Source organism: Dipodomys ordii, unplaced genomic scaffold, assembly GCF_000151885.1.
Source record: "Dipodomys ordii isolate 6190 unplaced genomic scaffold, Dord_2.0 Scaffold15, whole genome shotgun sequence".
Lineage (NCBI taxonomy): Eukaryota > Metazoa > Chordata > Mammalia > Rodentia > Heteromyidae > Dipodomys > Dipodomys ordii.
In genome coordinates, this window is record NW_012267231.1 from 16,223,528 (window position 1) to 16,237,515 (window position 13,988).

A 13,988-nucleotide genomic window follows, 5' to 3' on the forward strand; every position below is an offset into this window, starting at 1 on the left:
TGTCCCTGAGCTCTTCAGCTTAAGGCTAGAGCCCTGCCACTTGAGCCACAGCGCCACTTCCGGCTTTTTTTTTTTTTGCTTATGTGGTGCTAAGGAATCGAACCCAGGGCCTCATGCATGCAAGGCAAGCCTTCTACCACCGAGCCACCTTCCCAGCCCCCACTTTCAGTTTTTGAGTAGTTAGTTGGTGGTAAGAGTCTCACGGGAACATTCCTGTCTAGGCTGGCTTCAAACCTTGATCTTCAGATCTCAGCCTCCTGAGCAGCTCAGATGACAGGCATGAGCCACTGGCGCCTGGCTCACATAGCATTTTTATCAAGGATATTACTAAGAAAGTAAGCATTAAGCTGGAGGTGTGGTGCGTGTGTGTCTGTGTGTGTATACAGAGAGAGACAGAGACTAAGAAACAGTGAAGAGGAAGAGGAAGAGTAGAAGAGGGGGAAGGAGAAAGAGGAGGAGGAAAGAAAGAAAGAAGAATCAATGCAGAACCAAAGTTTGATCCCGCTTAAAAAATATAAAAAAATTATAACTACAGTAAAATGCTGGTGTAGCTGTATTCACAAAAGGTACTGTTAAGACCTGGATCTTAATATAATGGTTCTTTTTTCCCAGCACTAAAGCTCTTCTTCTTAAATGACTCTCTAAACTCGGCATTCATCTGAAGAAAAGGTTTCTAAACTTCCCAGATATCCTGAAAACCTGTGGAGTAAATGGGACAGGTCACCAGGGGACGGAGCACAAGTGAAGACTCAGCCAACTGCAGGAAGGATGAGCTACTATCCTGACAACAGGATGCGGTCAGGTGTCAGAACAGGTGGCATCTACCCTGTTCTATCGTCAAAGTCTGGACACCAGTGGTTGACGCCTGTAATCCTAGTTATGCAGGAGGCTGAGATCTGAGGATAATGGTTCAAAGCGAGCCTGGTCAGGAAAGTCTGTGAGACTCTTAGGTTAACCACCAGAAAACTGGAGACAGAGCTGTGGCTCAAAGTGGTACAGTACATGGGCTAGAAATGTGGCTTAGTGGTAGAGTGCTTGCCTAGCATGCATGTAGCCCTGGGTTTGATTTTTCTATATCATATAAATACAAAAAGTCAGAAGTAGCCCTGTGGCTCAAGTGGTAGAGTACTAGTCTTGAGTAAAAGAAGCTCAGGGACAGTACCCAGGCCCTGAGTTCAAGCCCTGTGATTGAAAGGGGAAAAAAAACAAAAAACCAAACAACTTTAGGGACAGAAATGTCTTTGCAAAAGTTCCCCTGCTGGGGCTGGGAAGGTGGCTCAATGGTAGAGTGCTTGCCTTGCATGCCTGAGGCCCTGGGCTTGATTCCTCAGCACCAGGTAAGCAGAAAAAGCCAGAAGTGGCTCTGTGGCTCCAGTGTTAAGAGCGCTAGCTTTGAGCTAAAGAGCTGAGGGACAGTACCCAGGTCCAGAGTTCAGGCCCCACCATGGTCAAAGAAGGAAAAAAAAGTACCCCTGCTCACCATGACTCTACAGTCTCAAGCATTCGTGTTTCTCAGCCAGAGAAAGGTGTGTATATGAAGAACAACAGAAAGAACATGAAAACGTAGAAAGCATCCCCCCCCCCGCCGCCCCATGCACCTACTCTGTATGAATGGAACAACTCCACAGCACGGAGCACATCAAACTTCCTGGCCATGAGGAACTTGACGGCGACATTCCATGACAGCGGAGACACGTTGTACTGGACTGTCCACTTGTTTATCTCCTCAAGAAACTGCTTGGTAGCCTGTTGACAAACAAAGAATTAATACACACACACACACACGTAGGAAACAAAAAAAAAAAAAGCTGGCAAAATTATCATTCTTTCCCCAAGCCAGAATGAATCTAGAGTTTACAAAGTTTACTGCAGGTAACAAGAAAAGACAAGAGAGCCGGGGGCTGGTGGCTCACACCTGTAATGCTAGCTACTCAGGAGGCTGAGACCTGAGGATCATGGTTCAAAGCTAGCCTGGGCAGAAAAGTCCTTGAGACTCTTATTTCCAATAAACCACTTAGAAAACCAGAAGTAGAGCTGTGGCTCAAGTGGTAGAGCACTTAGCCTTGAGCTGAAGAGCTCAGGGACACCAGGGCCAAAGTTCAAGCCCCATCACTGACAAAAAGAAAAAAGACAGGAGAGAAAGAAACAGGTCTAAAGTCAAATAGTTTGAAACGATATACAAGGCAATACATGGCGATGCATGAGAAAATGACCAGGGGGAGACCAGGGCTCCTCGATGTGATGTTTGTTATTGGTCCCAAAGCAAAGCAAAACAAAACAAAAACCCATCCGAATCGTAGTGCATAGTTTGAAGGGACGAATGCAAGGGCGCTGGAAAGGACTGTTGCATAATGGTGCAGAACAGCCATCTCAGCTGCTGCTCTGGTCCCACAAGCGAACTGGACAGAGCAAAACAATCAGCAAATGGCTTGGACTTTGGAATTAGCAGCACTAGTTAATAGCAACAACCTACCAGGAGGAACTGAATAAATCAAAAAGCCAGCTATTCTTGTGCTCACTGACCCCACAGAATCTTGCTGGGCCTTATCTGGCAGCCCCCTCCCAGGGAGTCGCCAACAGTCGCCTGAATCCTCAGCCCCCACCTCAAGCTGGCAAGACGCCTGTTTCTAGAATTGTTGGAAGCCCTAGACCTCCCTATGATAACTAATTTCTGCTCTAGCCAAACTACCCTTCTATTTCTTTAGAGTGATGAGAGTTTTGTACAGTTTACTCTGCATTGCATGGCTCTCCTCTCTCTTCTGTCTAGAAACGTTCCCCAGGTATTAGAGTCCACAGTATGATCAACCTACTGAGAATTCTGAATTTTAAACACACCCTCATTATCATTTGACCCACATTTAAGATGCATTTATTCATATTAAAACCTACTTAGTAAGCCACTAACTGTGGATAAAAGCAAAAGTATGTGGGGCTTCAGTGGCTCATGCCTGTCGTCCTAGCTACTCAGGAGGCTGAGATCTGAGGACAGAGGTTGAAAGCCAGCCCAGACAGCAAAGTCCGTGAGATTCTTATCTGCGATGGATCACACCAAAAAGCCACAAATGTGCTGTGGCTTACAAGGGTAGTGTGCTAGCCTTGAGCACAAAAGCTCAGGGACAGTGCTCAAGCCCTGAGTTCAAGCCCCAGAACCAGCTCAAAACAAACAAACAGTACAGTGACACTGTCTGCTTGCTTAGTCTGCAAGACCCTGGATTCTATCTTCAGCATGGGGGGGGGGGGAAGGAGAGAAAGGAGACAAAACCAAACAAAATAAAACCACATTTGCTCCAAAAGATGTACAAGTGACTAGGCACAAGGGAAGTACACTCATTTTTCCAGTTGAAAATAAGGGGGAAAGTACACTCATTTTTCCAGTTGAAAATAAGGGTGGCGAGAGTAAAGGCAATACTGGACTTGAGAGCTTTGGCCGTAGGCCCTGCATGGAGAATGCTGGCCACAGGCCCTGCCTGGCCAAGGCCGTCCATACCGCCACACATTATGTTTGAACAACTAACTGGAATCCTAGACTAGTTAGCAGAGGCTCCCCGCTGAGCACCTCCTTCATCCCTCATTTCTACAAAGTGACAATGGAACTTTGTACAGCAGCGAGAAGTGAGGTGTGAGAGGCTGCATCTGAGTTCTAGAGCCTTCCGCCGGAGGCATTGGAGAAAGGAGACAAGCAGCAATGCTAATCAGGCACAGCCAGTGAAAAGAGCCAAGAAACAGAAAGAAAAGAGCCAGATCACACTGGCTGGGCATCAGCTGACACCAAACCAGGGGAAATGAGCCCGAGAAAAGGCAACTGGACAAACTTAAAAAATGCTCCCCACCCCCCCAAAAAAAACCACACACACACAGTCTGAGTTGTTCTGCAAGATTAGAGGCCAGTATCAGAATGAGGAAGGACAGTAAGGAAAAGACGTGGGCATACAGCGAGCCTACAAACCCCAGTACATTAAGGGTGTCCCCAGGAAATGTGCAAATAGTATTTTTTTTGGGGGGGTCCGGACGTGGGGCCTGAACTCTGGGCCTGGGCTCTGTCCCTCAGCTCTTCAGCTCAAGGCTAGTGCTCTACCACTTGAGCCACAGCGCCACTTCTGGCTTTTTATGTAGTGCTGAGGAATCGAACCCAGGGCCTCATGCACACAAAACAAGCATTCTACCATTGAGCCACTTTCCCAGCCCGCAAACAGTATTTTTTTTTAACAACCATCTTCTTTTAAATCCGTCCTATAGTGAGCTTCCTTGAAGCTATTTGTAGAATAAAACACCAGAATAGAAACATACTTACCCCACTGTTTAGCAGAGTATACAATATTTCCAATAAAAAGAAGGAAGAAATAAATTGATGCTCAGGGTGCAAGGAAGTGATCTGAGCTTCTCAGACATGAACTACACCAAGATGACTTGTCTTTGTTCATAAATAAATTACTAAGAAGAGGAGGAAGACACATGTATCACTATGGCCTGATGAGAGAAAGGCATGAAGTTCTTATTCCCTCCCTTCCAAGTACCTCTTGCTTTTTTTTTTTTTTTTTTAAATAAACTCACTCCAAGGTTCTTAATGTCCTGTAGCTCCCAAGAGCTAGCCTGGAGCTGACCTCTGTCCCCCTGCTGGCCAGGATGTTATTCTTGGCATTCAGCATGGGAACAATTCCTCCTGCTGTGGCCTGGACCAGGCCTTGCCTGAAAAGTCCAGTGTACTGTAAACAGGGCTGTGCTATTTACACAGATTCCGCTTGCTCTGCTTGGCCTCCTGAGCCCCATGCCTCTGGTGAAAGAGATGAACCTCGGAAAGAAGAAACGAGGAGCCCCATGTCTTCCACTGGCCTCCTCCAGGACCCTTGCTCAGTGCTCTGTGTGTGAGCACACAGATCGGGCCTTAACCACTGAGCACACACACTTTGGTGGGTAGCCTGGCTAGTTACCCGAAAAACAAGTCCCAGCACGTGTAGTGAGCAATACGCTCTTCAGGAAGGAGCATCGAAAAGCATCAAATGAGTACCCGTCCCATTTCCTGCTCCAAGAATGAACAGGTCAAAAAGATGACTCACAGTTTAGAAAATATTTTAATTCAAGGCCAGTGGTTTGAATGGATCCAGGCCCAAGAGCAGGCGCAGTGGGTAATGCCTGGCAGCTAGGGAGGGCTGGGCCGAGGAGCCTCAGTCTCCCCTCTAGAAAAGACATGAAGTAATTAATGTAAAGGAAAAACAAACTTCACTTACAGCCACTCAACTAGATTATCAATAAACATGTGTTTCCCAATAGTCAAAGGCTTAGTATAATTACATATTTCCACAATTAGGTTTAAATAACTAAAACCAAGTTTCCTAACCGTGACTAAGAGTCTTAATGGTACTAAGAGAACCTTCTATAAAATAGCTGAGATTTGGAGAGAATAAGCGAGGGGTGACATTGTTGAAAAGGAAATGTACTCATTACCTGAATCATTCATTAACTGGAACCCCTCTGTACATCACCTTTACAATGAAAATTTAAAAAATAAGATAGCTGAGAAGCTAGGTGACGGTGGCTCATGCCATGCTTATAATCAAACTACTCAGGAGGCTGTGATCTGAGGATAGCAGTTCAAAGCCAGCCTGGGCCAGAAAGTCCTTGAGGCTCTTACCTCCAATTAACTACCAAAAAAAAAAAAAAAAAAGCCGGAAGGGACTGGGATTTTGGCTCAGTGGTGGAGCACTTGCCTAACATGCATGAGACCCTGGGTTCAATTCCTCAGTACCACATAGGCAAACAAAAGAAAGTCGAATAAAAAATAAAAAATATTTTTTAAAAAAAGCGAGAAGTGGCGCTGTGGCTCAAGTAGTAAAGTGTTAGCCTTGAGCACAAACACACACACACACACGCACACACGCACGCACGCATGCACGCACGCTCAATACCAGCCGCTAGTGTGTTGAAATGATGGTATCACAGAGATTAACACCAAAAATTCCCAAGAGGATAACCACCTAAAAGGTTCAAAAACAGAAACAAAACCAGTGCTGGTATTCTTGTTTCATAGGCAGAATCGTAAACGAGGACAGCCCGGGAAGAGGAAAACAGAGGAAACCTGCTCCTGAAGTAGAAAACTCCTCTCCCCCGAGGAAGCGGCCACCCTGCTCCACCCAGGAGCAAGTCTGGCACGGGTCTGGAAGTCAGGAGATCACTCCACTCCCCATCCACCTCCATGCTATTCATGCTCTCATACTCTCTCATGCTTTGGGGTCTGAACTTAGTGTTTCAGGCAGGCGCTCTACCATTTGAGTCACGACTCCAGTCCTTTTGTTTTTTGACAGTCCTGGAGCTTGAACTCGGGGCACTGTCCTTGAGCCTCTCTGTGCTCAAGGCTAGCACTCTACCACCTGAGCCACAGCACCACTTGTGGCTTTTTCTGTGTATGTGGTACTGAGGAATTGAACCCAGGTCTCCATGCATGCTAGGCAAGCACTCTACCACTAAGCCACCTTCCCAGCCTCCAGCCCTTTTTGATCTGGTTGGAGTTGGGTTTTTATTTTGGTGGTACTGGGGTTTGAACTCAAGAGGCTCACACTTGCTAGGCTGTCCCTCTACCACTGGAACCACACCTCCAGTTCAGCTTTTTGCTGGTTACTTTGGAGATGGAGTCTAGAGGACTTTCCTCTAGGGTAGTCGCAAACGGTGATCCTCTAGGTCTTAACTTGTGAAGTAGCCAGGATTACAGGTGTAAGCCAGGGTCACATGGTATGGTGGTTTTGAAGGTAGGGGCAGGATTTCACTTTTTTGCACAGGCCAGACCAGAGAGCAGATCATGATCCTCCTGTTTACACTTTCCACTGGACTGGGACGACAGGGATATACCGCCATACCTAGATTTTTCGGTTGAGAGAGCATCTCATTTTTTTGTTCTATTTACATTTTTGGCCTGGATTGAGCAGGAACCACTGGATCCTCCCCCATCTCAGCCTATCACCTTGCTAGGATTGCAGGGTAAGTAAATGAACGGCTGTTTCGTTTTGGTTTTGGGGTTTCAACTCAGGGCCTTTGCACTTGCTCACAGGTGTCCCAACACTTAAGCTACAACCCCCAGCCTATTCTCCTTCTGAGTTTATTCTAGTCATTTTACACTAAAATTTCTTCTAACAGAAGCAATTGTATGCCCTGTATTGTTTCCCTGTAGCCTATTATCATCAATTCAATCTCTCTAATCCACTTTATTCAAAGAAAAAAAAAAAAAAGAAAAAAGATCTCCCGATGTAGCCCAGGCTAGCCTTGAATTGGGCAATTCTGCCCTGGTGTCCCAGTGCTGGGACAAAAGCCTACATTTAAATTAGAAATCTCCAATATGCATTTATCTGTGAGAAAGAATTCTCTAACAGGGAAAATCCTCCTCCTTTGGGGCTCATGTGGCCATACAAAAGCAGTTGTAGCCAAGAAGTCTTTACACATCCATCCGCCTCCATGTTTAAATCCTTTTTTTCCCTACTGGAGCTCCAGGGATTAGCAGGGCCTCAGGGAGCACAAGTTCTTTTTCACAGCACACAGTGACTAGGGAGCACTTGTCATTATAATAAAGGAAAACCATTTTATGCAGGACAAACATCAGTTAAAAAACGCAGCCAGTCTTGCTGCACTGAATATCTAAATGAGGAAAGTGATTCATTAAAAAAACTCAGAAGTCTGGCTTTTAGCAAATTGGAGGTTTCTCCGTGTCTGAAGGAACATTTTATTTCCCCATTATTCTAGGACAGATACATTATAGTAAACTGCCTCCTCCTTAGGTCTGTTTTTCTATCTTTCCTTCTTTGTAAATTATTGCTTGTTGTGTATATTCATTTTTTGTCCATGTCAATCTGCTGAGAAACAGATTCTAAGCAAACACACACAGAAGAGAGGTTCACTGGATTTCTAATCTAGAATTATGAATTTCCCTTTAGCACTTTATTACTGTGCTAAATATAGAAAAACTGTCCTTGTAAATGAATATTAATTTTAAATTAACGATATTAATATTTAGTATTATTGCAAATGTTTTCCTTTTATTATGAAAACACTGCTTTCCTTAAAACATGACTTAAAATTGTCTTTCCAGTGGGGTGCGCATGGCACATGCCTGTCATCCTAGCTACTCGGGAGGCTGAGATCTGAGGACTGAGTAGTAAAGTGCAATTAATCACCAAAAAGCTGGAAGTGGAGCTGTGATAGTGCCAATCTTGAGAGAAAAAATATGTAGGCCCTGACTTCAAGCCCCAGTAGTAACACCAAAAAAAAAGGGAGGGAGGAGAATTTTCAATTTTATCATGCTATGAAATAATGTAATAAAGGAAATTTGGGGGGAGGGAAATCACCTATAAACCTCATCATCCAAAAGAGCTACTTTCCTGCTTTTTGGGTTTGGATGGTTTATACTAGCAACTGGAACAGAGCCATCAACACAGGCAAGTTTACATCTTGAGCCCTCATCTTCTTAAATGATTTTTAAAAATTAAGGTGAGACTGGGTACAATGGCTCACATCTGTAATTTCAGCTACTGGGGAAGCAAAGATGGGCAGGATAGTCCAACCCAGACAGAAAGTTATCCAGACTCCATCTCTATATAACAAGCCAGGGGTGATGCTATAGACCTGTGGTCCCAGCTACCTGGGAGGTACAGGCAGGAGAATCACAGTCTGGAGCCAGTGAGGAGAGAAATATGAGCAAAGATGAGCTGGAAGCGCAGCTCAAGTGGAAGAACACTCACCCAGCAAGCTCAAAGACCTGGATTCAAACTCCAGTACTGCTAAAAATAAATTTAAAAAAATAAAAGTTTGAGCCAAGCAGTGATGGTTTGGGCTGTAAAAAGAGTAAACGTTAACAGATGCCAGGCCTGAAATTCCAGCCCCCTGTTGACTGAGGCTAGCATGTTTGAAGCCAACCTGGGCTACACAGAGACCTTGTCAAATTACTAGATCACATACTTCAACAGAAAATCCTGTTTCTAGATGTATGTTCTCACATAGCTTGAGGAGAAGGAAAGAAAGCTGAAGTGTCTGAGTCCTGGTTCACACAGGTTTCCTCCCTGGCATGTGTGCAGGGGCCGGCAACATAATATTCCCCTCAAGCAAGAACATCAGAGAGCCTTCAGCACCAGGCAATCAGGCAAGCACTCACCAAGCATTTGCAAAGGATATGAGAAGCCACTACAAGAGGAGATAACTACTCTGAGCTATGGGGGCTGGGAATGTGGCTTAGAGGTAGAGTGCTTGCCTAGCATGCATGAAGCCTTGGTTTGAATCCTCAGTACCACATACACAGAAAAAGCCAGAAGTGGCGCTGTGGCTCAAGTGGTAGAGTGCTAGCCTTGAACAAAGAAAGCCCAGGCCCTGAATTCCAGCCCCAGGACTGGAAACACGGTGGCACTCCCACACCTCCCCTCCCCCCTCGCCCCCCACATCCCGAGCCATTTATAATCCTATGTGGTCAGTTCTGGAACAAATCTATTCAATGAACAGAATGAACAGTGATGGGTGTCAAACGCTCTTTTCGCTCTGGAGAAGTATCTTGAAGAACAGTAAGAATCTGCCAGGAAAAGAAGTGTTTGCCTGGCATCTGGAGCCCCTGCACTGGCCCTCTAGACAGACAGACAGACAGACACACACACACACATACATACATACGCGCGTGCGCGCACAGGCATTGCTACTCCTGGGACCCAAGGTGATTCAGGAGTCTGGAACATGTCCTCAGAACAGCTCCCAGAAAGTCTCTCTCCCCTCTCTCTCTCTGGTTAGTCATGGGGCTTGAACTCGGGGCCTTGGTGCTGTCCATGTGCTCTTCAGCTCAAGGCTAGTGCTCTACCACTTGAGCCACAGCTTCTGGTTTTCTGGTGGTCCACTGGAGATTAAGAGTCTCCTGCCTTGAACCACAATCCTGGCTTTGAACCACAATCCTCAGATCTCAGCCTCCTAGGTAGCTAGGATTACAGGTGTGAGCCACCAGGGCCCAGCAGAAAGTATCTATCTTCTTACTCTTATCTTCGTGCGTCAAGGCACTTGAGGTCGAGAAAAGCAGGACTGGATCAAAAGGAGTCGGGTACGATATAAAAGGAAGGCATAAATGCCAGGCTTTTGTCCTGCTTTTAAAGTTTCCCTGGTGAGCTCAGAGATAGGATCTCAACTACTGTAGCCAGGCTGAACTCAAAACTCCTGCCGCTCCTGCAGCAGGCCAAGTACTGCAATTACAGATTGACTGAGGTGCAGGTAAGCGTTAGCCAGGTGCTGGTGACTCACGGCTATAACCAGAGCTTCTCTTATCTCCAATTAACTACCTTTGCCCCATAAAAAGAAAAATGCCAGAAGTGGAGCTGTGGCTCAATTGGTAAAGTGCTAGCCTTGAATGAAAAAGGTCAAATAATAGTGCCAGACCCCGAGTTCAAACCCCAATATTCTCTCTTTCTCACATGCACACACCCACAACTACCAAAGATCAGTTACCAAATAAAGTTTTGTTAAATGTTCAGTAATTTATCTATCGTCTCCTACTCTAGGCTCCAGGTATGGTCAGTTCATTTTTAGAAAAATACAAGCAAAAAGGCAGTTGAGCTATGTTTCGCTTTTTTTTGTTGTTTTTGGTCAGTCATGGGACTTGAACTCTTGGACTGAGCACTGTTCTTCAGCTCAAGGTAGCGCTCAATCACTTGAGCTACAGCGCCACTTCCGGTTTTCTGGTGGTTTATTGGAGATAAGAGTTTCATGGACTTTCTTGCCCGGGCTGGCTTTGAACCATGATCCTCAAATCTCAGCCTCCTGAGTAGCTAGGATTACAGGCGTGAGCCACCAGCGTTCGGCCACTTTTTTTTTTTTTAAGTATTTACAACTGGGCTGGGTCACCAGTGGCTCACTCCTATAATATCAGCAACTCAGAAGACTGAGGACAGATTCAAAGCCAGCCAGGGCTGGAAAGCCAAAGAGACTCTTGTCCCTAACCAGCAAAGAACTAGAAGTAGAGGTGTGGCTCAAATGGTAGAGCAAGAGGCTTGGGTAAAAAAGCTAAGGGACAGCACTCAAGGCCCTGAGTTCTAGCCTCACCTCCTACTGGCACCAAAAATAAAACAAAAACTTACTAAGTAACGAAGCCTCTCAGAAGTCTACTGTATCACACAACAGAAAATCTTTCACCCAGCTGGGAAGGTGGCTCAGTGGTAGAGTGCTTGCCTCGCATGCATGAAGCCCTGGGCTCTATTCCCCAGCACCACATACACAGAAAAAGCCAGAAAGTGGCACTGTGGCTCAAGTGGTAGAGTACCAGCCTTAAGCAAAAGCAGTTTAGGGACAGTGCCCAGGCCCTGAGTTCAAGCCCCAGTACTAGCAAAATTAAAAAAAAAAAAAAATCTTTCACCCATTAAGAGCAAATTCAAAACCCTACAAATCAATTCCTCAGCACCACAAAAACAGATAAAGCCTGAAGTGCTGCTGTGGCTCAAGTGGGCAGTGTTAGCCTTGAGCAAATGAAGCTCAGGGACAGGGCCCAGGCCAGAAGTTCAAGCCTGGCCAAAAAAAAAAAAAATCACCAGGAAGAAAGGTCTACTATCAATGGTGCTGAAGAAACCAGATGGGGCTGGTTCTGAAATGCAGAACTCTGGCAAGCACAGTGTCAGAACCAAGGAAGAAGCAAAGCTAACCACTATTAAAGGATTAACATCACACTGGGAGCCGAACAACAGGAAATCGTGGCTGACCAAGTGTAGCTCCCCTTAAGATTTCAAAGCTTCAGGCAACCCTGCAAGACCAAAGTTAACCGAGCCATTAACTCCCCAGTGTAAATGAGTTCCTGCTGGCAGAGTGAAAAGCAGAGGGTTTCTCAGCACTCTAGCAGCCAACTGTGGAGGCACCGGCCCGCGAAGAGCCTGACCCCTACCTATATCTGACTCACTGAAAATGTTCTATGCCTTTAAGAAACATTAATACTGTCTCCCTTTGGATAACTGTGACCCTCCCATACATAAGGAAGTGTCAGCAAGTATTACAATGAAGAAGGCAATTCGATACCATGGATAGGTGCTGGAAGGTGGCTCAGTGGTTGAGTGCTTGCCTGGCATGCATGAGGCCCTGGGTTCGATTCCTCAGCACCACATAAGCAGAAAAAGCCGGAAGTGGTGCTGTGGCTGAGCTGAAGAGCTGAGAGACAGCATCCACAACGGACCAAAAAAAAAAAAAAAAGTCACATGGATTTTCTTGCCCAGGCTGGCTTTGAACAGCAATCCTCAGATCTCAGCCTCCTGAGTAGCTAGAATGACAGGCATGAGCCACCAGTGACTAGCGAATCTGAGATTCTTATCTCCAACTAACCAGCAAAAAGACCGAGGTGAAAGCATGGCGCACACAGTAGAGTCCCAACCCCAACAACAATAACAAAAAAATCCAGCCAGCACCAGAGGCCAGAGTTCAAGCCCTAATACAGGCATTGAAACAATCAATCAGCTATTGAAGATGTACCCATTATATTCAACAGCCTTGGAAAGCTAAGAAAGAAATCAGAGCTCTAGGTGCCAAGGCTCTTTCTTATTTGGGGGGGGGGGGTTGGGGAGGGTCTGGTGGTGGAGCCTGAACTCTGGGCCTGGGCGCTGTCCCTTAGTTCTTCAGCTCAAGGCTAGCGCTCTACCACTTGAGCCACAGCGCCACTTCCAGCTTTTTTCCTTTTGCTTATTTGGTGCTGAGGAATCAAACCCAGGGCCTCATGCATGCAAGGCAAGTGCTCTACCACTGAGCCACCTTCCCAGCCCAAGGCTCTTCCTTATAATCACAGCAACTCAGCAGGCTGAGACGTAGAGTACTGGGTGGAGGGAGAGGGGGGGGAGATACAGTATTTGAAGACAGCTGGGCATGGAAGTCTTCCAGGGTCCATCTCCAAATTAACTAGCAAAATGTTGCACAGGTGACATGAATCAAGGGGTGGCATACTCCAGGATGAGCTAGAAAGCTGGGCAAAAAGAGGCCCTGGTTCACGCTCCAGTACTGGCATACGCATGCACACACACAAATACACACACACCAAAAATTTTTAAATTTTTAAAAATTCAGAGTCACAGAGATCTTATGCACTGTGAATGAGGCCCTGGGTTTGATAGGAAGGATGGAAGCAAAAGGAGGAAGGGAGGAGAGGGAAGGACAGGGCATGAACCAAAGCTTCTCAAAATCTAGTCAGCAAGCAGTCCAAGATCACTTTCCTCTACTACCAAGCGGAAGCTTTAACATTTCGAAGTCTTTTCAAAAAATTTTTTTGGGGGGCCGGTCCTGGGTCTTGAACTCAGGGCCTACGCGCTATCCATGAGCGTCTTTGTGCTCAAGGCTAGCACTCTCCCACTTGAGCCACAGCACCACTTCCAGCTTTTTAGGAGTAGTTTATTGGAGATAAGAGCCTCATGGACTTTCCTACCCTGCCCAGGCTGGCGTGGCTTCAAACCATGATCCTCAGATGTCAGTCTCCTAAGTAGCTAGGATCACAGGCGTGAGCCACCAGCGCCTACCTTCCTTTCAAATCTTAATGGTGTTTCTATCTTACTAAGCAGCCTTAAGACATCTAAGACAGGTTATCATTCATCTCATCAGGTAATATCTGTGCCAGTGTTTGTCTAGGTACAAAACTATGCTGGAAAAACACAAGAAATTGGTAACATTGGCTGACTCAGAAATTGGATGGCTTGAGATCTACAAAAAAAAAAAAAGAGTATTTTCTACTTTCCTTGCTGATACCAAGGCTGACCTCAAACTCCTGGGCTTGTGCCTTCCAGGGTAGCTGGAACCATCAGCATTTACCACTGTACTCAGCTTGTTCCTGTCTATTCCTGAATCGTAAGACATTATGTACTCAAAAAGTAAAAAGTAACTAAACCAGTCATGTATTAATTTTCTATAACCTTGAACTAAAGTGTATGTACTAGCGATCTTTTTTTTTTTTTTTTTTGGTTGGTTGGTCGTGGGGCTTGAACTCTGGGCCTGGGCAACTATCCCTCAGCTCTTCAGCTCAAGGC

At 45.8% G+C, this 13,988-nt stretch overlaps 1 protein-coding gene across 1 annotated transcript in view; it reads right to left on the reverse strand.

The window, feature by feature from the left end:
* Ptpn9 (protein tyrosine phosphatase, non-receptor type 9) overlaps nt 1-2,369 on the reverse strand; it is a 34,211-nt gene extending 31,842 nt beyond the window's left edge. The window contains exons 1-2 of the mRNA XM_013012140.1: nt 2,286-2,369; nt 1,603-1,746 (exon numbers count right to left, since the gene is read on the reverse strand). Coding sequence (XP_012867594.1) covers nt 1,603-1,746; nt 2,286-2,369 — 228 coding nt within the window. The remainder of the gene's footprint in view (nt 1-1,602; nt 1,747-2,285) is intronic.
* Nucleotides 2,370-13,988: the final 11,619 nt, after the last annotated feature.